The sequence below is a fragment of the Empidonax traillii genome, unplaced genomic scaffold (genome assembly GCF_003031625.1).
Source record: "Empidonax traillii isolate 1590-97213 ecotype Southwest subspecies unplaced genomic scaffold, ASM303162v1 scaffold250:size724861, whole genome shotgun sequence".
NCBI classification, from domain to species: Eukaryota; Metazoa; Chordata; class Aves; order Passeriformes; family Tyrannidae; genus Empidonax; species Empidonax traillii.
The window spans coordinates 253338-270901 of NW_020955443.1; the positions used below are offsets into that span (position 1 = coordinate 253338).

General features: G+C 36.1%; 1 protein-coding gene across 2 annotated transcripts in view; it reads right to left on the bottom strand.

Annotated features, from left to right (window-relative positions):
• The window catches only part of POLN (DNA polymerase nu), a 109317-nt gene that overhangs the window by 14405 nt on the left and 77348 nt on the right, over nt 1-17564 (bottom strand). For both annotated transcript variants that reach the window (XM_027889073.1, XM_027889074.1), the window contains 3 exons: nt 14320-14451; nt 11343-11453; nt 8051-8129 (listed from right to left, as the gene is read on the bottom strand). In XM_027889073.1, the coding sequence (XP_027744874.1) occupies nt 8051-8129; nt 11343-11453; nt 14320-14451 (322 nt within the window). The remainder of the gene's footprint in view (nt 1-8050; nt 8130-11342; nt 11454-14319; nt 14452-17564) is intronic.

A 17564-nucleotide genomic window follows, 5' to 3' on the forward strand; every position in this document is an offset into this window, starting at 1 on the left:
GAAAAGTTATAATTTCTAATGCAACTAAATTAATTAAAGCAAGGGCATCCTCATAATCATTGAAATAACATGTAAAAGATATAAATCAGAACAGTGAATACTAAAGATGAATAAACGGTGAATCAATGGAATGAGTGAAAATAATTGCATTGATTAAACCCAGTGCAATAAAAACATGATAGATTGGTTATTGTTTGCACCAGAGTAGTGTCTCCTGCCTTCAGTCAGGATTAGAGTGCCATATATTCTGAATACTTTAGTAAGGAAAAGTCCTTTCTTAGAAGAATTTACAATATACATAAAACATTTATCATAAATTTATCAGAACTTAGGAATGGAGGAAAAGGATTTTCAAAACCACTCAGAGCATTGCTTTTACTGATCACCTCATCTCTAAAAGTAAAACTGCATTCAGGAGGAGTAAGGTTGGACCAGAATTAAGTGTTACCTTTTTTGTGTGCCTAAAAACCTGTAGAAGCAATGTAAATCACCTCACAATTTCTGCATGGACAGCAAAATAAACTTGACACAACTCTACAAACTCTACACACTCCACCCGCTGAAAGCAGCACAGCTCTTTTAGCTTGGTTCTCCATCTGGGGTAGAGGATCCCGTTTCTTGTCCTTATCATCCTGAATAGCACAGCCCATCAGCTCAGTCACATTGCCAGTTAACTGAGGAACTGCTCAGAGCTGCACAGTTACATCTACCCCATCTTAAGCATCCAGGGATTAAGCTGAAGTTCAGGACAGTATTTTGTCTGCTAAACACAGGAGTTCACATTTGATGGTTCCCTGTCTAGCTCTGCTACTCTCCTAAGCAGTGCAAATTCAGGTAGAAAATGGGGATAATATTTGTGAGATCTAAGAAATAAGTATTTCTAATACACTTCTATTTTCAAACGAAAGGTATTACATAAGATTTAATTAACGCTAAATATGATTTCCTAGATTGATGCCAAGAAATGAAATATACACTATTTCCTCCTTAACGTTCATCAATCAAGTTAGATTTTTTTTTTTGGTGATCTCTCATCTCCTTTTCTTATCCATTTCACATCAAATGAATGGGTTCTGCTCTTACAATCTTACAGTACAAGGCCACCTGTATTTTTTCAGGCTTGTTAAAGTTATAATACTTGCATGCAATATGCTGTTCCACAGAAGCAAGCATTCAATTTGGCATCAATACACATGAAAGAAAAAAATCAAAGCAATTTATACATTCAAAATTCATAGCTTTCACCATTCCAGTGCTTGCATCCACCCACCCGTTGCACACCTTGAGTGAAAGAAGTTTGAAAAAAACCCTATACTTTTGCTTAATAGCTTAATTGAATCCTCTTCACTTTGAAGGAATATTGAAATAGCAAGCTCCTCTCATTAACTCTTGCTAAGAGGTATGGCCAGCTCGGTTACAAACTGCAAACCAGGCAGAGACTAGGTTTTTTGTTTTGTTTTGTTTTGTTTTGTTTTCCTACAGATCATAAGAATGCCTTTGATTTATAAACTAATATTTTATTAACTATTTTCCTGACTGCCTGAAAATTAGGCAAAATTGTCATAGTAGTCTTTATCAGAGGCTGGTTTTTAACAGCCACACGTAGTGTTTCGGGACATTACAATGTGCCAAAGAGTTCCTCAAACTAATTAAACTCACACTCCTTCTAGAGAAAAGGGATTAAGGTTGGTTCTGACTTAGGTGTTCTGAACTGACATCTGGAAAAGCCGAACTCTATGCATTGATTTTGTGGGGGGAAAATCAGTCATTTTCTATGCCCCTAATCATTGAAATTATGAACACTTTCTGATACAAGAGTATTAGATTTTATATCCCAATCACTAATATCCTTGTAATCCCTTGTAATCCTATGCAATCCCTTTCTTTGACATAATCAAAGCTGGGACCAATAAAAATAATCAAATCAATCAATGATCAATAAAATAATAATCCAACTAGTAATATCACATTTTTCATTTTGAATCTGAAACCTCTAAATGCCTAATGGGAGACTTCAAAACTGCAGACAGGGGAGTACATGGTTAAAAGCTTTGTATATAAATTTAAAAAGAAACCCCAAAAAGCATAAAAAGCTGTTACATGGCTAGAAAAAAAAAAAGATAAAAACAATAAGGTATTTTGAAATCGGACAAATGGGGATATATGAATAAAAGTAAAACCAACCAAACTCCAAAACCAAAAAAACAAATGGAAATATGGTTTATGTTTTGTAACTGAAAAGAAGAATTTAATGACTTGAAAATCTGAGACATTCACACTTAATAAATAAATATTTAATAGAATAAAATATTGGTTTTAAAAGGCACGTAATTAAAGACACTGCCAGAAAAAGCCAGAATGGTTGCTCATGTAGCAAACACCTGCATGGACTTCAAGAACATTTAGAAATGATGACACCGATGAATTTCTGGGAAGACTTTTAAATACTATGTTTCAGAACTTAGACTCGTCCCCACAAGCAGAGGAAGATGAAAATCTGCAGACTGACAGGCTACCCTACTACAAATCTTACACCTCCCTCCTGAAGCATCTGCTACTGGCCACACTCAGCAATTATGGACCAGATGGACGTTGGATCCAATTCTTCTCAGAAATATCCATGTTCCCTACACTAAAACTACTCATTTTTTTCCTGATACTCCGTGTTATTTAGTTTTGCCACAGTTTCCCCACAGAAACACACAGATTCCAGTGGACAAAGTGCCTATTAAGTTGTCCTGTAATTAAAGAACAAGGTTATGACAATTTTGTAATATTTCATAGAATTTTCCTTTTTGGATTTCTTTTTTTTTTTTTGCAGTTGCATCTACCAGGATTTCTAAGGTGGTACTATAAAAGTTACATCTCAAGATACATCATGCCTGCATAAATGTCACTTGCATTAACTTTAAGCTACCTCTTCCATTGTTTCCATGATAAAGACTGAGATATTTTAACATTTTAACCATAAAAATCCAGCTAATTTGTGAAATTGGTTTTCTCAGCAGCTACATCATGAAGAGAAGGAAACTGAACAGATGGTTAATTAAAGATAATGGAATTTTTGCATGTATCCAAAGTGTTTGAAAACATACCAATCTAAAAGGTGACCTACAAAAGGGTTTTATAAATTAAATACATTTATTTGCATCCAACAACTAACATAAAGGAACACTGAAAAACCTGCTACGTCATGAATGTCCTTTTTTGGTTGTGATATTTAAGCATATTAAATATATTTAGTTCTTTCTACAAAGAATAAATTACTCTGACTTGCTCTGGCTGACTGTGCATGAAGTGTTCAGGTAACAGTTCACCATCTTGTGAGTACATGCAAAATACTGCTTTGAATGCTTGAGGAAAGGGATGATTTTTCCTAAGTTACAGCCTGCCTAGAAATCCAAGTGTTACTTGTCCACTTTGGGAGGCAAAGAGCTACATATTGGTCTGGGACAGCAGCTATGGGGAGTTCCCAGTCATTTCTGACACAGCAATACAATCTGGGAACTTTCCTTCTGCTACTGAAACAAAAGCATTTGCGTGTGAAACAGCAATCTTACTCTCCTCTCAAGCAGAATCCAAACCTTTTATCTTTTCCTTGGGACTTTATTTCTCCAGTATTAGGCTAAGGGTAAAAGTTGACCATCTTACTAGAGTTAATCCATATCCTGGGTGGGAGCTGTGGGCAGAGTATCAGAGCAATAAGTATTTACTTGAAAATCCTGGTTAACTGGTAGAGAAGAAATATGATTTAAAAAAATTATTTAATTCGTGAAGAAACAGCTAAAGGGACATAAGATTTCTGCTCAGAGTTAAAGAAAATCAACACACATAGCAGCAGCTCTAAGCATTTTACTGAATGTATTTGGCTGAAACTATGATGTAATCATGAAGTTGGGTTTATTAGTATGCCATTCTTGTATGAATCTGAGAAATGATAAGAAGTCCATAAAGTAATAATGACTGAATCCCTACACACCTTATAAAAACGCCTCTAGATTCCTGTGTTGTACTAAAACTGAAGCCACTTTCAACCAATGAATCATGTGTGATTTATCACATGATTTGTATCTGAAAGAAGTCCAGGTCACATAACAAAATGCTTGTTCCTGGGATGACAGGGCCTGTTTCTAACATTTACCTATCTGCAAAACTGATCTGCATTTACAGCTCACCAGCTCAGAAAATCATTAGGTTGATTAAGGAGTTTGTTCACTGAGGAAGACATACAAAACCTCCAACATCCACTACTATTGAAAAGCAGCTGGGACCAAGAAAATATACCTTTTCCTTTTATTTGCTGGTAGCTTTTCCTTTTCAGATCACTCATTTAGATCTGGCCTGTGGCTGAACCTCTCTCTTTAACTAGGTTCCAGACATGCTGAGAAGTAAAGCTGTGTGTTTGTGGCACAGGTCCAGTGCTGAAGGAACAATTAATTGGTGAGAAAGCAGAATTTCTGGATTCACACCAAATTACTCAATAGTTGTGTAGGCTAGTAAAAATTAATTTGCATGTTGTTTTTAATAACTTCCTGAGAAGTCCATGTAGCATCAAGTAGACTTTGGGTAACATCAGTGCAGCTTCAGCTTACAAAATGATAACATGTACAATCATTGCTATAGGCAGCAATTCTTCCACAATTTGCCAGCATCCTTCCTTCTCACCAAGCTTCCACGTGTCTGCCACTGCAGGGATGTTTTAAACACCGAGAAGAACTACAACTGTCCATCTGAGTTCACTGAGTACCTCTACCCTCTCATCAGTTCCATAAATCTTTCTTTCAGCTGCTACTGTTTGCCTTGATCTCACTTCAGAAGTTGCTTTGCTATCATCTGCCTGCAGGAAACATCATGTGGAGGTTCTGTGGATTGCATCAGACAGGTAAAAGCTGGCACTTGAATAATTTATGTCAGCAGCACATTTTCAGCAAGCAACTTGGCCAGCAGCAGCAGAACAGCATATTAAGAAAGATCTAGGTAATATGAAAGAAGTCTGAAGAAATTTTGATTATTTGTCAGTGCCATAAAAAATGCAGAGATGCCAGTAGCCAACTCATACTAATATCAGACCTGTATAATATGTGTTGCATTTATTGCTATTTTTCCCAATTTCTGTAAAATTATTTCCAAATAACTGATTGACTTTTTACTGTCAACAGCATAAGCTGCTAGGCTGGCATTTGAATTAAAAGATGAAGAAAGACAAAGAGAAAAATGAGACTGCTAGTTGACAAAACAGAATTGATCAGTCACAGTGGAATATCCTGTTTCATCAAGAAGGCCTGATGAAGCCTCATGAAGATGTAACTTGATTACCTTTCCCTGACTTCCAAATGCAGTATCATATGTGCAAACAATGACTGAAAATCTACTCACTGCTAGTCACACAAAAATGAACCTTCACACTGTCGGGTCAGTTGAACAGTTGCTCACAGTTGAACAGCTTACAATGCAGAACGATAAATGCAGTGCTGTGAGTGAAGATTGCAAACTAACACTGAAAACCTTATCTAGAATTATTTTTTCTTTATTTCCAAGGTAAGGAAGACAAAATGTTGAGCGTTAGCCAAAACTTAGCTATGCTTAATAGGATACTGTCTCCCAGTGCAAATGTTCATAAACACTTCTAAAGCCTGTAAAAATGGTATTTCTCTTTGATATGCTGTTCAAAGTGAAAACCCTGTTTCCAAAATTAGAAATTCTAATAGGGAAATAAAGACACTTACAAGGAGATGAAGATAGAAGAAAAGATAGTTGTGTGCTATCTTTGGAAGGAATATGATCTGATGGGATGATAATAGGAGATTGATTATATTTCTCATTTTGGAAGAGCTAATGTGCATTCCCACTGTTACAACAAGAGCACCGATTATGTACACACTTCCTTTTAACAATATTTTTCAAAGGGCTTCATAAAGGATGTTAGGATCATTATCCTGACTTGACTGATAAGAAAATTAAGAGACAGACCACTGAAAAAATAACTAACTGAACGTCACCTGGCAGGCAAGTGGAAACACAATATTTCAAGTTTCAGTCCCATACTCTTTTGGCAACACCCCACTGATGCTTTCAAATGCCACTGTCCAACCAGGTGAATGTTCATAGAATTTATAAAGGCATTGATTGTGCTTTTCTGACAAACTTGGCCCTAAGCACCTACTAAATATTACAGCAAGGACTTTATTGACTGTTAAAATGCTCTCCTCTAGCAAAGCCATCCAGTTGTTAATGGCTGGCTGGAGTTCAAAGTTCCTGTTTAAACCAGTCTATCTCTTTGACATGTCCTTGCAGTTTTGATCTTTCCCAGTTGTGACATTTCTGATAAGAATAAGCAGGATAGGCAGTGATACTTTGCTGTTGTCTGGTGTAGCCATTCCCCTACGAAGGAATTTCAACATGCAAAACTCCAATACTTCCCTATATCTGTTACCTCCTCAGGCATTTGGTGACACTACTTCTTTAAAACAAATAGTTTCGAGAAACAACAACTCAAGCAAAATTTTCTGTTGAGAGAGCACGAAAAGTTCACGAGCTTTATCAGACTTGACATTAGTAGCAAAAATCTTTGGCTTTCTCAGACAACAAACAGCCAGTTACTGAACCTAAATATCTGTGTGCCAGGTAGGAAATGCAGAAGGGAGTAATTTCTTTGCCCTCTCAGCACCTCCACTTGCCTCCTCTACTAAAGACTGTTGGCTACTCCTATGTCACTAATCTAACTCGAAGTTTTGCTTGCTACTGGTACAGAAATTTTCATCCATGCCACAGCTGCCAGATTCTGGTCTCTTCATTCAACTTGGATATCAAAAGGAATTATGATCAGTGCAGAGAATCTGCCTGAAAACGTGGAATGCAATATGTGATAGTGCATCATCCAACATTTAACACAGAAATGTACCACTGTCTGAATGCAGGCAGGATCTGCACCAAAGAATCATTTCCCATTTCATATCTGTACTACCAAGAGCACTTGACAGTTACTCAGAAGCTGTTTTATTTTTGGCTAGAGGAACGACTCTAACTTTGAATTAAAAAAAATGGAATTTATATTTGTAATTAAAAATTACGTTTTCAAACACGGATCAAATAAAACAACACTGCTGTGTGTAAATGATACACACACACAGAATATTTATAGGTTAGATATTACACATCATTGTCAAGTATATTTGAAAGGCCAAACCCTGTTAGTTTGTACTGACCTAAATACCCACTGAAGTCCTTAATACATGATTGCTACAGCTAAGTTGTTATGACCCCTTCTAGATGACAACAGAAACATTGATGTTCTGCACTATCTGCTATCTCTGCTTTTATTTGAACTTCTACTGCACAAATTCATGAGCCACTGGATTGTTTACTAAAGCATTACAAAAGATGAGAACTCATTTGTTTGTGATTTTTTTTCTGCCTGTTTGACTTCAAAGTATCTTTCTATTTCAGCAAATAATAATGCTCCCTGGCTCTCTGCACCATCCCCTCCATCCTTTTTACAGGGAAAAAGTAGACTTCATTATTTCTGCTAGTGGTGTAAAACTCTTGAGGATGTTCTGTGATCTCCTGCCCAACTCTCAGCAGTCACAGCAGAAGAGAATCATGATGACCAAGCTTTTCTTTAGCAAAGGAAAGCCATCTATACAAGAATAAAAAAATGTCCATTTATTTTGCTTGAGTACTGGTTTCCTGATTCCTGTTTTTTTTCCCAACCCATTGAATGTTCAATTCCCACTGTACAATACCCTCAAAATACAGGAAGGATATGATCAGTGGGCTTGATTTCAAAGATGCGGAGCTACCACTGAACTGGATCTGACTGAGTTTAAATGGCCCTGGGGCATTTTATTGCCTTGGGATGGATTTACAGATCCAACCACTAAAGTACAAAGATGTAACTTTAAATGTATAAAACCATCCCACAAGTCCTTGCTTGTAAAAAGATTCAGAGACATACATGATATTTCTACAGCTGCTTAAAATGCCAGAAACATATTCATTTCAACCAACTTTGTTTTAAGAATGAACAGTTTTGCAGTCATTCATTACTAACCTGGCTGTTAAAGTGGGAGAAACGACAACGGAGGTAAAAATCTTCACCATAGCCATTTTACAAAGATCAGCTGCAGAGCCTATGAAAGAAAGGGATCTGCTTTTAATTTAAAGCACGCAAAAGGAAAATGTTCCTCTTGGAACTATGGCATGGGAATGAAAAACATCTGAAGATTCTGAATTGTAAGAATTTTCAAAACTAGCAGATCCAATTAATGTAATATTTGAAACAAATTATAAGATTAATGAATAATAAACAAAATAATTATGAGTTAATTAAAACCAGAAAATAACAATATGAAATTATGCATAAATTAAAGGTGAATTTGTCAGTCATAGTTATAGGTGGAAAAATTCCTTTTTATAAAAAAAGCGCTTGAAATTATTTAAGTTTGAATTAAAATTTACCTACAAATCAATTAAAATTTAATGTCACAAAAGGTCAGAACATTGTTTCAGTGCTGCAATTCAGTTTGGAACCTTAATTTTGTACTTTTTCATATTTCCATGTGTATGTGATGTATGTTCATTACATTACAGTGTTAAGAGCAGTGGTGCATAGAACAGTGTGGTGGTACATAATAGATGACACATTTCTGGTGATCAAGAGGCAGAATGATTCTCCAGGCCTGCAGTTTGGTGAAAGGCTCCGTTCTGAACCATACACTTGACATAAAAGATTTATCAGATAAACTACAGAAATAATCCTTAAAGTAAGGATTGGAAGCCATAACCATCTTCATCCCACCAGATATCCTAAATGTCCTAGACCGCAGATGTGGCCCTTCTCTCACCCTACAACTCAATGAATTTTGAATTCTTTCTTCCAAATGGTTCAACTTCCAGAGTAGGGATAAGGAACAGCCAGGTAGGCAAATGGTAAGGGTACTGTGCTGGGAGATAATCATAGAATTATAGAATATCCCCAGTCAGAAAGGGCTTATAAGGATGATCAAGTCCAACTCCCTGCAGGACTTAAGATGTCCAAGAACATCATCCAGACACTCCAACTCTGTCAGGCTTGGTCCTGTGACCACTTCCCTGGGGTTGGCCCTTCTGGCGAAGGGAGAATGTCTAAGAGAATGAGGACTCAGACTTAACAGCTCTTCTTCCTCCACAGTTTTCGACGACAAACTGCCTCCTCTGAATCTCTTGCTGACACTGTTTCGGTCATTAACTGTACCAAGTGCAGACCTAGGGCTGATAATCGAGATGGCAATGTCTGACTGCGAGTTTAACCTGTCTTGTTTTCCTGTTCAAATGATGTGTCAAATTGATTCAATACATCCCAAAAAGGAACACATTTGTATAAAAAGTAGGAAAGGATGTTTCAGCAAAGATCAGGTAAATATCTTCTTAGTGATCATGAGAATAAAATCATTTAATGGAGCATTTAGACCATCACAATACATATGTTCTATATATATACTTCATGAAAAAAAGAGTAAAGTAATAAAATATAAAAGAAATCTCAAAATCATTTTTCTGAGATATGATTTTTAGAGATAAGCTATTTTAAATTTTTAAAAAGAAAATAATTATATCCTTCTGGTTGATTTTGTAACAACTATAAATAAATAATAAAAGATAAAATTAATTATTTGCTCTATGTGGACAGGTAAAGCTGAATTATAACTGAAGAATATTATGCTGTACATTGGTGAAAACTACTGAACTGGGAAAAATTTAAAAAGAGAAAAAACACTATGAAAGAAGTGTGAGAAACCCACAGTAAGTAAAAGCAGGAACTCTAATTCCTCTCAATACTGTCATGCATCAGAAATCTTCTGCTACCAGTTGCTGCTACCATAACCAAAATGCAAACTACTTAAATTAATTAGACTATTAGGTATAACTGTAGAACACATAAATTAAATGCAGTTTAGTTCACTAACTGTGATAAAAGGTTTTAAAATAATTGATAAAGTTTTTACAGTCTTAAAGTCCTGAACCTCGCCGGAAGAGAAGAGAGGGAAGGCCTCTCCTCCCTTCTTATTTATACCCTGGTCTACGTAAAAATTGTATAGAATACTGGGAACATGGCCACTTCCTTCATTACAAACTGGTCACCAAGGAAGGCCTGGATTAAAACTACCCCGACAGGTATGCCCATAAACCTTTGCTGCAGATCTCACAAGGATATTTTAAAATTCTGCAGGGTGGGGGGCCTCCTACAGCAAGGCACCATCACTCAAGCACAGCTATCATTCCAGCAAAAGGGTATTTATTAGAATTCTAGATCTGTAGGTGTCTTTGCAGAGACAGTACTTAAAGTCAGTTACAAATTATAAGGAGTGTCAAACATGACATAAATACTTAAGTCATTTTAAAGATGAAACATTAAAATGAATAATATTTGGTAACATAAAAAAAAAAAAAAGTAACAGACAATCCTTTCTAAAGGAAAATCCAAATCACTTTATAAGGAGCACTCCATCACCATGTCTAGAAAGCACTTTTCACTTGCCTGTAAATTGTACACTTCCAATATAACTTAAGGAAAACCCTGTCAGCATCACCCAATTAAAAAAGTAATTCTTCCAAGGGATAGCTTGGTAGGAAGAATCTCAGTCTTGGACTGACAGTTCAGGTTGGTTTTTTGCCTTGGATAGCTAAATTCTGTACACAACTGAACCTCAAGTGATTTAAACAGAGTATATTAATGCACAAGATTAACTAGCATATGAGCACTTACTGCTGATTCCTATGTTTTCAATCTATATGGTAAATTGGCAATGTTTTTCTGAGAAAAAACACCTTTTTCCTTGCCCTTCACAGAATTAAGTTTGAATGTTTCTTACAAAGAATGAGTTGGGTCTCAAAACAAGGAACAACAACACACAATTACTGTAATGTTTGGTATTTCTTAAACTAAAGCTATCTGGCAAAATAAAAGCTAGAATCTGTAAGCAGCATAATCACAGAAACCATTCTGGAATAACAAACTATGAAAATCAGAAAGGAAAATGCTTAAATACAACAATGCATCAGAAGAACTGAATTCTAGGTACTCTATACATAGGTTGTATTATTTAACTACCACAGAACACCCCAATGTATTAAAATATTTATACTGTTGTTGTTATTATTATTGTTGTTGTTGTTTACTGGCAATTTCCAAGGTAGTCAGATTACATAATTTTAACTTCTCTTTCGTAGTAAAACTCACTCTTCCTCCCACAGACTACAAGAATATTCGCTCTTCTGAGATTACCAGAACCGTTGGCCACTAAAGCCAAGCAGAGGTAAAGAGACAGGTAGATAAGCAGGAAGGTGGGTGGGCAGTTCTTTACCTTGAACAACAAAATTGACCGCCTGCCTCTCTGCTTGAGTGCGTAGCTTGTAATCCTGGGCATTGATATTGGCCAGGGGTCTTTTACGTCCCATTATGGAAACCACATAACCTGGTAGGATTTAAATAGAAATTGGTATTCTTAAGAGTGATTAAATTTCAAATATTCTTTTTGAAGATAATATAGATATTTGTAATTACGTGCTGCCTGAGTCAATTTAATATTTTGTACTCTGAAAACAGACCTTATTTAAACTTGAAATGCTTATTGTATTTTGGATTTAATAATTATTTCAGTCAGAGAATTAGTACATGTTATACAAGGAAAACTTCTGTTCATTAAAGCTGTATTTTCATTAGGAATGTCTACTGATAAACCACCAAACTCTCTCTCTGGGAGATGAAACTATAAATACCTAGCAGAATTAGCTACCTATTAGCAGTCATAATTAGAGCTTTCCATGCAATGAGTAGTTTACTTGGGAATAGTAAAGAAAATCAATTTGTAGAGTAATTAAATCAGTAATGAATATATTCCAAAAATATAAAATAGTTTTTTGGGGAAAAAAAATTATATCTTTTTCTTCATTTCCTTTATGAGGCATTTCTGTGTTCCTTTCACAGCCAAACTTCCTTAACTTTAGTGTGGTGGGGATTTTTAGTTTAAAAGAAACATCTGAAAACACAGCTAAAGCTTTATGTTAGGACTAATGACATATACTGCTAAAAAAAATCTACTTTGGAGGGCAAGAGAGGATTTGAGAGGGAAAAGAGATGCAAAGATCCTCTTGTCAGAAGAACACATACAACAACTTAGCTCATCTTCAAAACTAGACTTCTTATTTTAAGAAAAATGAAAACATCATCCACGTTAAAAATAAATCTTTAAAAAAATATTTTGTTATACTTCTGATCACCCTGACTACCCGTGAATTGTCATTATATATCATGGAAGTTCAGATTGCCACGGTTTCATCTCCTCTGTGGCAACCAAGCCATGCAAGCACGAGCAGATGGTAAGGAGACCTCTTCAAAGAAAAAGTTATAACCTTACCATGAACAACACACACCCAGGCTTATGTGCAGAGCAAGAAGATGGTTCTGTTGAATTAAGACTGCTTTCTGAGAATTACTACATGCTGATATTGAAAGTACCAGTTTTGGAGCAAGGAACTGAATTATCTGGGGGTTAGGATATTCTTTGGCAAATCAGCCTTTCCAGTTTAACTAAGATTTTCCACAAAGAACAGTATTTAAATATGGAACTGTTGAAATATTATATTCTCAGGTAAAAACAGATTAGCTGTAATCTCCTTATTCCCACAAGGTGTGACTCCACAACAGAATCATCCTTGCAATACCCATAACTGATCAGCATCTCCAAACAAATACCATCATTCGTGTAACAGAGGCAGAGGATGTGTCTGGGGTCAATGATTAATCTGCAAATACATATCTGAATATAGCCTTTTTAACATACCAACAATTTCATAAAAAAACCCAGCAGCATAGTAATAAATACAACAACAAATATCTTCATCAAAAATAATTATTTATAAGCTTATCATGTCTACATGGAGTATCAGACATTCATAACACCTAAATAATGTTAGTGGGGTGGGTGCTGCTCACCTTTGAACTGCAGATAACGAAAATTTACCTAAATATGACCTCACTAGGTTGGAATGTTTTTGTTGGAAAGCTGGAATCTGAGGTGGATTAACAAGAAAAATATTAAATAATGCTGATCTGCTGCAGATTTTCAGAGGTTGTACAACCCAAACAGATTGCTCTTCTACCATTAATGGTTAAAAAAATGGTTGATAGAAAGCAGTGGAAGGAGCAGTAAGAAGTAATTAGACAAGAGTGCCTTTATGGCATTAGAATGTTAGTCATGACACTCTTGTCTACCAAGCTTATAAACCAGATTCTCTACCACAGAAGTTTGTATATTGAAATTCATTCATTTTTGAAGAAAAAAATGCTGCTATTTTAAATAGGTTCTAAATATATAATAAATGTGCAACACTGTGTAATATTTTAATAGGTACTTTATGTTTGGCTCAACTCTACCTGAAAATAGATTATGCAGTGGCTTCACTTTTCTTGACTAATATTAATGAATGAAGGAATACAACTGCCTGACACAATGACAGCTCATACTTCCAGCAGATTTTTAGGCCCTACAAAGTACAAAAAAGGAATACTACCCATTTTCATGACTAGAAGTCAATTATACGTTTATATCATGACATACAATGACGGGTAATACTATATTGCAAATTTACTATGTATTTCTACAAAATGTCTTAGTGCTGCATGCCCTATCAAGAAACAAAAGAACTCAATTTTGACAGTTCAGCTAATTAGCTTTTAAAAGACAATATTTCAAGCAGCTATGTTTTCACTCTTCAAGTTACTGCACTCCTAGGATTCACTAAATATAAATGAATACATAGACTAACAACAAATTTGATGCAAGAAGAGTTTGCAGCTGCTGGCTCCAAGAAGCACTCTGCACACATCTGTCATCACAGCTACCACCTGAACTTCAAGCACATAAATTCTGACTGATGCAAATAAAAAATAAGTTTTAAAAAATTGGCTGTGTAATTGGCTGAGCTTCCACAGTCCAGCAGCCATGTAGCCTATTTATTAAGTAAAAGATTCCCCAGGCTTCTTTGTGTTGGAGTCCATCATATGTCAAAATGATGCAGTGTAACTTGACATTAAGTAGGGTTCACTCTGAGAACAGATGTCTTATTCTGTTAGCATCTTTCTGAGAAAAGGCAGACAGGCTTAAGCAGCTCCTCTTAGGGTTAAAAAAGAAACAAAACCCCAAACCCGATTCACCAAGAAATGATATTCCATCTTTTTTTATTGTCCTATAACTATCAGAATTTGGGTTGAGCTGAATCTTCACCACTGTCAAACAGTGCTGATCAGTATATAAAATACGGTCACAGATTTTGGATTACCTTTATTTCGGCATTGCTCGATGGTTTTCTTTGTAAATTCATGCACTTTCTTGTATTTTTGCATAAAACTCTCTATAAATTGACTGGCTTGAAGAGGAGTAATTCCCAAGCAGTCAGCAAGACGTTCCTTACCTGGTGGTAGAGAAATTACCTTTATTATGCAATAAAGCAGAACAGAAATCCACTACTTATAATAGCACTCTTAAATGCACAATTACTGGAATTAACTTTCCTTAGCTCTCTCTGTGAAACAGGATGGATCTGATATACTACAGTCACATTTCAACAAAATAAATGTTTAACTCTCAGTTTGAATGTTTTACTGAAGTCACTGGACTAAGTATATAATTAATAAGAAGTATACCAGAATTATGTAATTAAGGAATTCCTAGTTATAATTCATACCTACAATGTGGTTGAAATCTTTTGTTCCCAGAATAACTCTGTGAAGCTTTAAGTATCATTTTATTAGTTTAGAGTGGAAATCTGCAAACTTTGAAAAGCAGATAAAGACGTGAAATCAATTTTAAACAAACACAAATATTAATGAAGATCTAAAAAAGGACAGAGATGTGTGAGGTTGAGTTTAGCTAGAAGCTTTAGAGTTGGTGTCAAAATCACAAAAACTTAACTGCTCGAAGCAATCAGACCAAATAGTCTGAATTTAGAAAGCCATTAGGAGACTGAGTCCCATGGATTTCAAACAGGTTTCTCAATGTGTGTAAAAATCTGGGTCCAAGTTTTGAGATAAAAGAGAGAGAAAGGAGTAATAGCTTTTGGATAGGATATAGGTACACAAGATATATTATGCTGGACCTAAAAGCACTTATAAAAGCATGAAAAAAACCTGAAGACAGTTTTTCAGTGTGAAAACATAAACTAAGAGCTACAGTTGAAACACATTTATAAACCAAACAGTTCCAGCAAAAATAAAACATACATCAACATTAGTCATATGAAGTTTGAAAGACAGATATATTTGTGTCAGCTGCACAGCAACACAGAACCAGCTCTGTGTCTGCAAAGAACATAAGCTGAGAGGCGACGTCTCAAGGCACGAAAGGCACAGAATAGTCCCTGTCACGGTACTACTGTCAAGAAAAATTATCTAGCACTTTTAAAAGAGAGAGAGGATTTCAGCCACCTAAATGCCATCACTGTCAGTCTGATGTGCATTTCAGAATAATTCTGTAGCATTTTGTTCTCAGTCATGCCAGGATCTGCACTGAGCTGCAGGAACACCAGTCTGGACAAGGTGCTAGAGGAAGACATTCACAAGACATCCAGGATGACACTTGCTGAGCTATTATGACACTTGCTGAGCTATTATAGGTCTGTACTTTTCCTTTTTTTTTTTTTTTTTTTTTTTTTGACATCTAACTAATTTGGGTTTTCTTCCTGGGTCAGCAAATGACAAATTTATCTGCTAAAGCATATATTGCTAACAGCTAGAAGATTTCTGTAGCTTCCTTAGAGAACTGTAACATCTAAGTTTGTCCATGTTATCCATTTAAAGAACTATTAATATAGAGAACAAAGTATTGCATAAAATACTAGGAAAATTAAGGCACAAAATTAGCAAGGACGTCTGAAAGGTCCCAGGGAAATGCAGTTCCTGGGGAGCAAAAAGAGGTGAAGGCACAGCCACATAATTGTGTCAAATCATGTTCCCCAACACAGGAGCATAGGCCATGCCAACCAAAGCCCAGGATTGGAATAAAGCTTCCCTGAGCACTCTCCTTGAGTTATCTGTGCCAGGGGAATTATTAGTAGCAGCCTGTGTTTTTCAGTGTTCTCCATTCTGTAATATCATCTTTCAAAATTGAAAATAGCATTAGTTTTCATTTAAACACTTCGATATCCCTCTGTTTCAAGTCAGGGCTTGAGCACACTGCCAAGGAATAGAATTAATTCCTTATTTTACAGATGTTTAAGTTCTCCGTGTTTTAGTTTTACAAGATGACTGAGGCAGGAGCAGGTGAATTGAACTACTCCAAATAAAGCAAAAGTATTCATAGAATCATAGAATCTCCTGAGTTGGAAGGAACCCACAAGGATCACCAAGGCCGATTCCTGGCCCGACACAGGACACCCCAAGAACTGCACCATGTGCCCGAGAGTATAATCCAAACAGTTCTTGAACTCTGTCAGGCTTGGTGCTGTAACCACTTCTCTGGGGAGCCTACTCTAGTATCCAACCACCCTCTGGGTGAAGAACCTTTTCCCAATAACAAGCCTTCTTTCTCTATTATCCTCCAGAATTACAGAAAAGACCTTGAAAACATAAACCAAGGATAGCCTAAAGCTAAGAAAACAAAAAGAAAAAACAATTCTATTTACTACCTGACAAGTTTTCATTAACTCCTGTAAGCAGAATAGAGGCAAGCTCCTCAGGGAATGTTTATGTAGTTTTTAATCCTAAAAGAAGTATTATTCACACTCTTCAGTTGTATCAAAATGTCTCCTTAATGAAAAGTGAGCCATCTTTTGAAGGGAGACAAACTGTGAATGGAATTCAGTCCATCAATTTCAGGTATCTAACAATTACTTTTTGTCAGCCCAGTTTCCATCTAAGTAGTTTAATGATATCATTTCATGTCTTAATTAGGATCTGATCACACAGCTAATGAACTGGAAACATCTTATTATCTTTGAGGTGCTTCAACTGCCCTCATTTGAGAGAGAGGGACACAAAGCAAGCGAGTAAAGGAGATACTTAAATCAAGCACTGCTGCACCGAAATGTTCAGTGGCTGTTGCAGAGCAAGCGAGGGAGTGCCAATACTGTGCTTAAATCTAATCATGGAGGTTCTCTATAGCATGAGCAGACAGACAAAGGCTCCACTGAGAGAGGCTCTAGCCTCAGTAGCTGAGGCATTTCTGACTACACACAGAACTACAGGGCATTCAACTGGCGGTGATTCAGTCTGATTACATCTGTATCTGCTGTTCCACCCACTGTGAAGGGAAGAGATAGGAAATGTGCATCTGCAATGAACAAGGGGCAGGGGTGCTAATGCTTGCATTTTGTAAAATAACCCCGTGATGAAACCATTCAAGCTGGAAATGGGAGTCCGAATTTACATTGCAGGGAACAAGTGCTGGGCTTTTTTTTAATGCAGATTTTAAACACAGATGTTTAAAATGCAATACAGCTTAATGTAAAAATGCAGGTGTGTGCATATATATATTTACTCTTATATGTGTGTATATAACCTACACACCCCTCTACACTTAGATATTCTG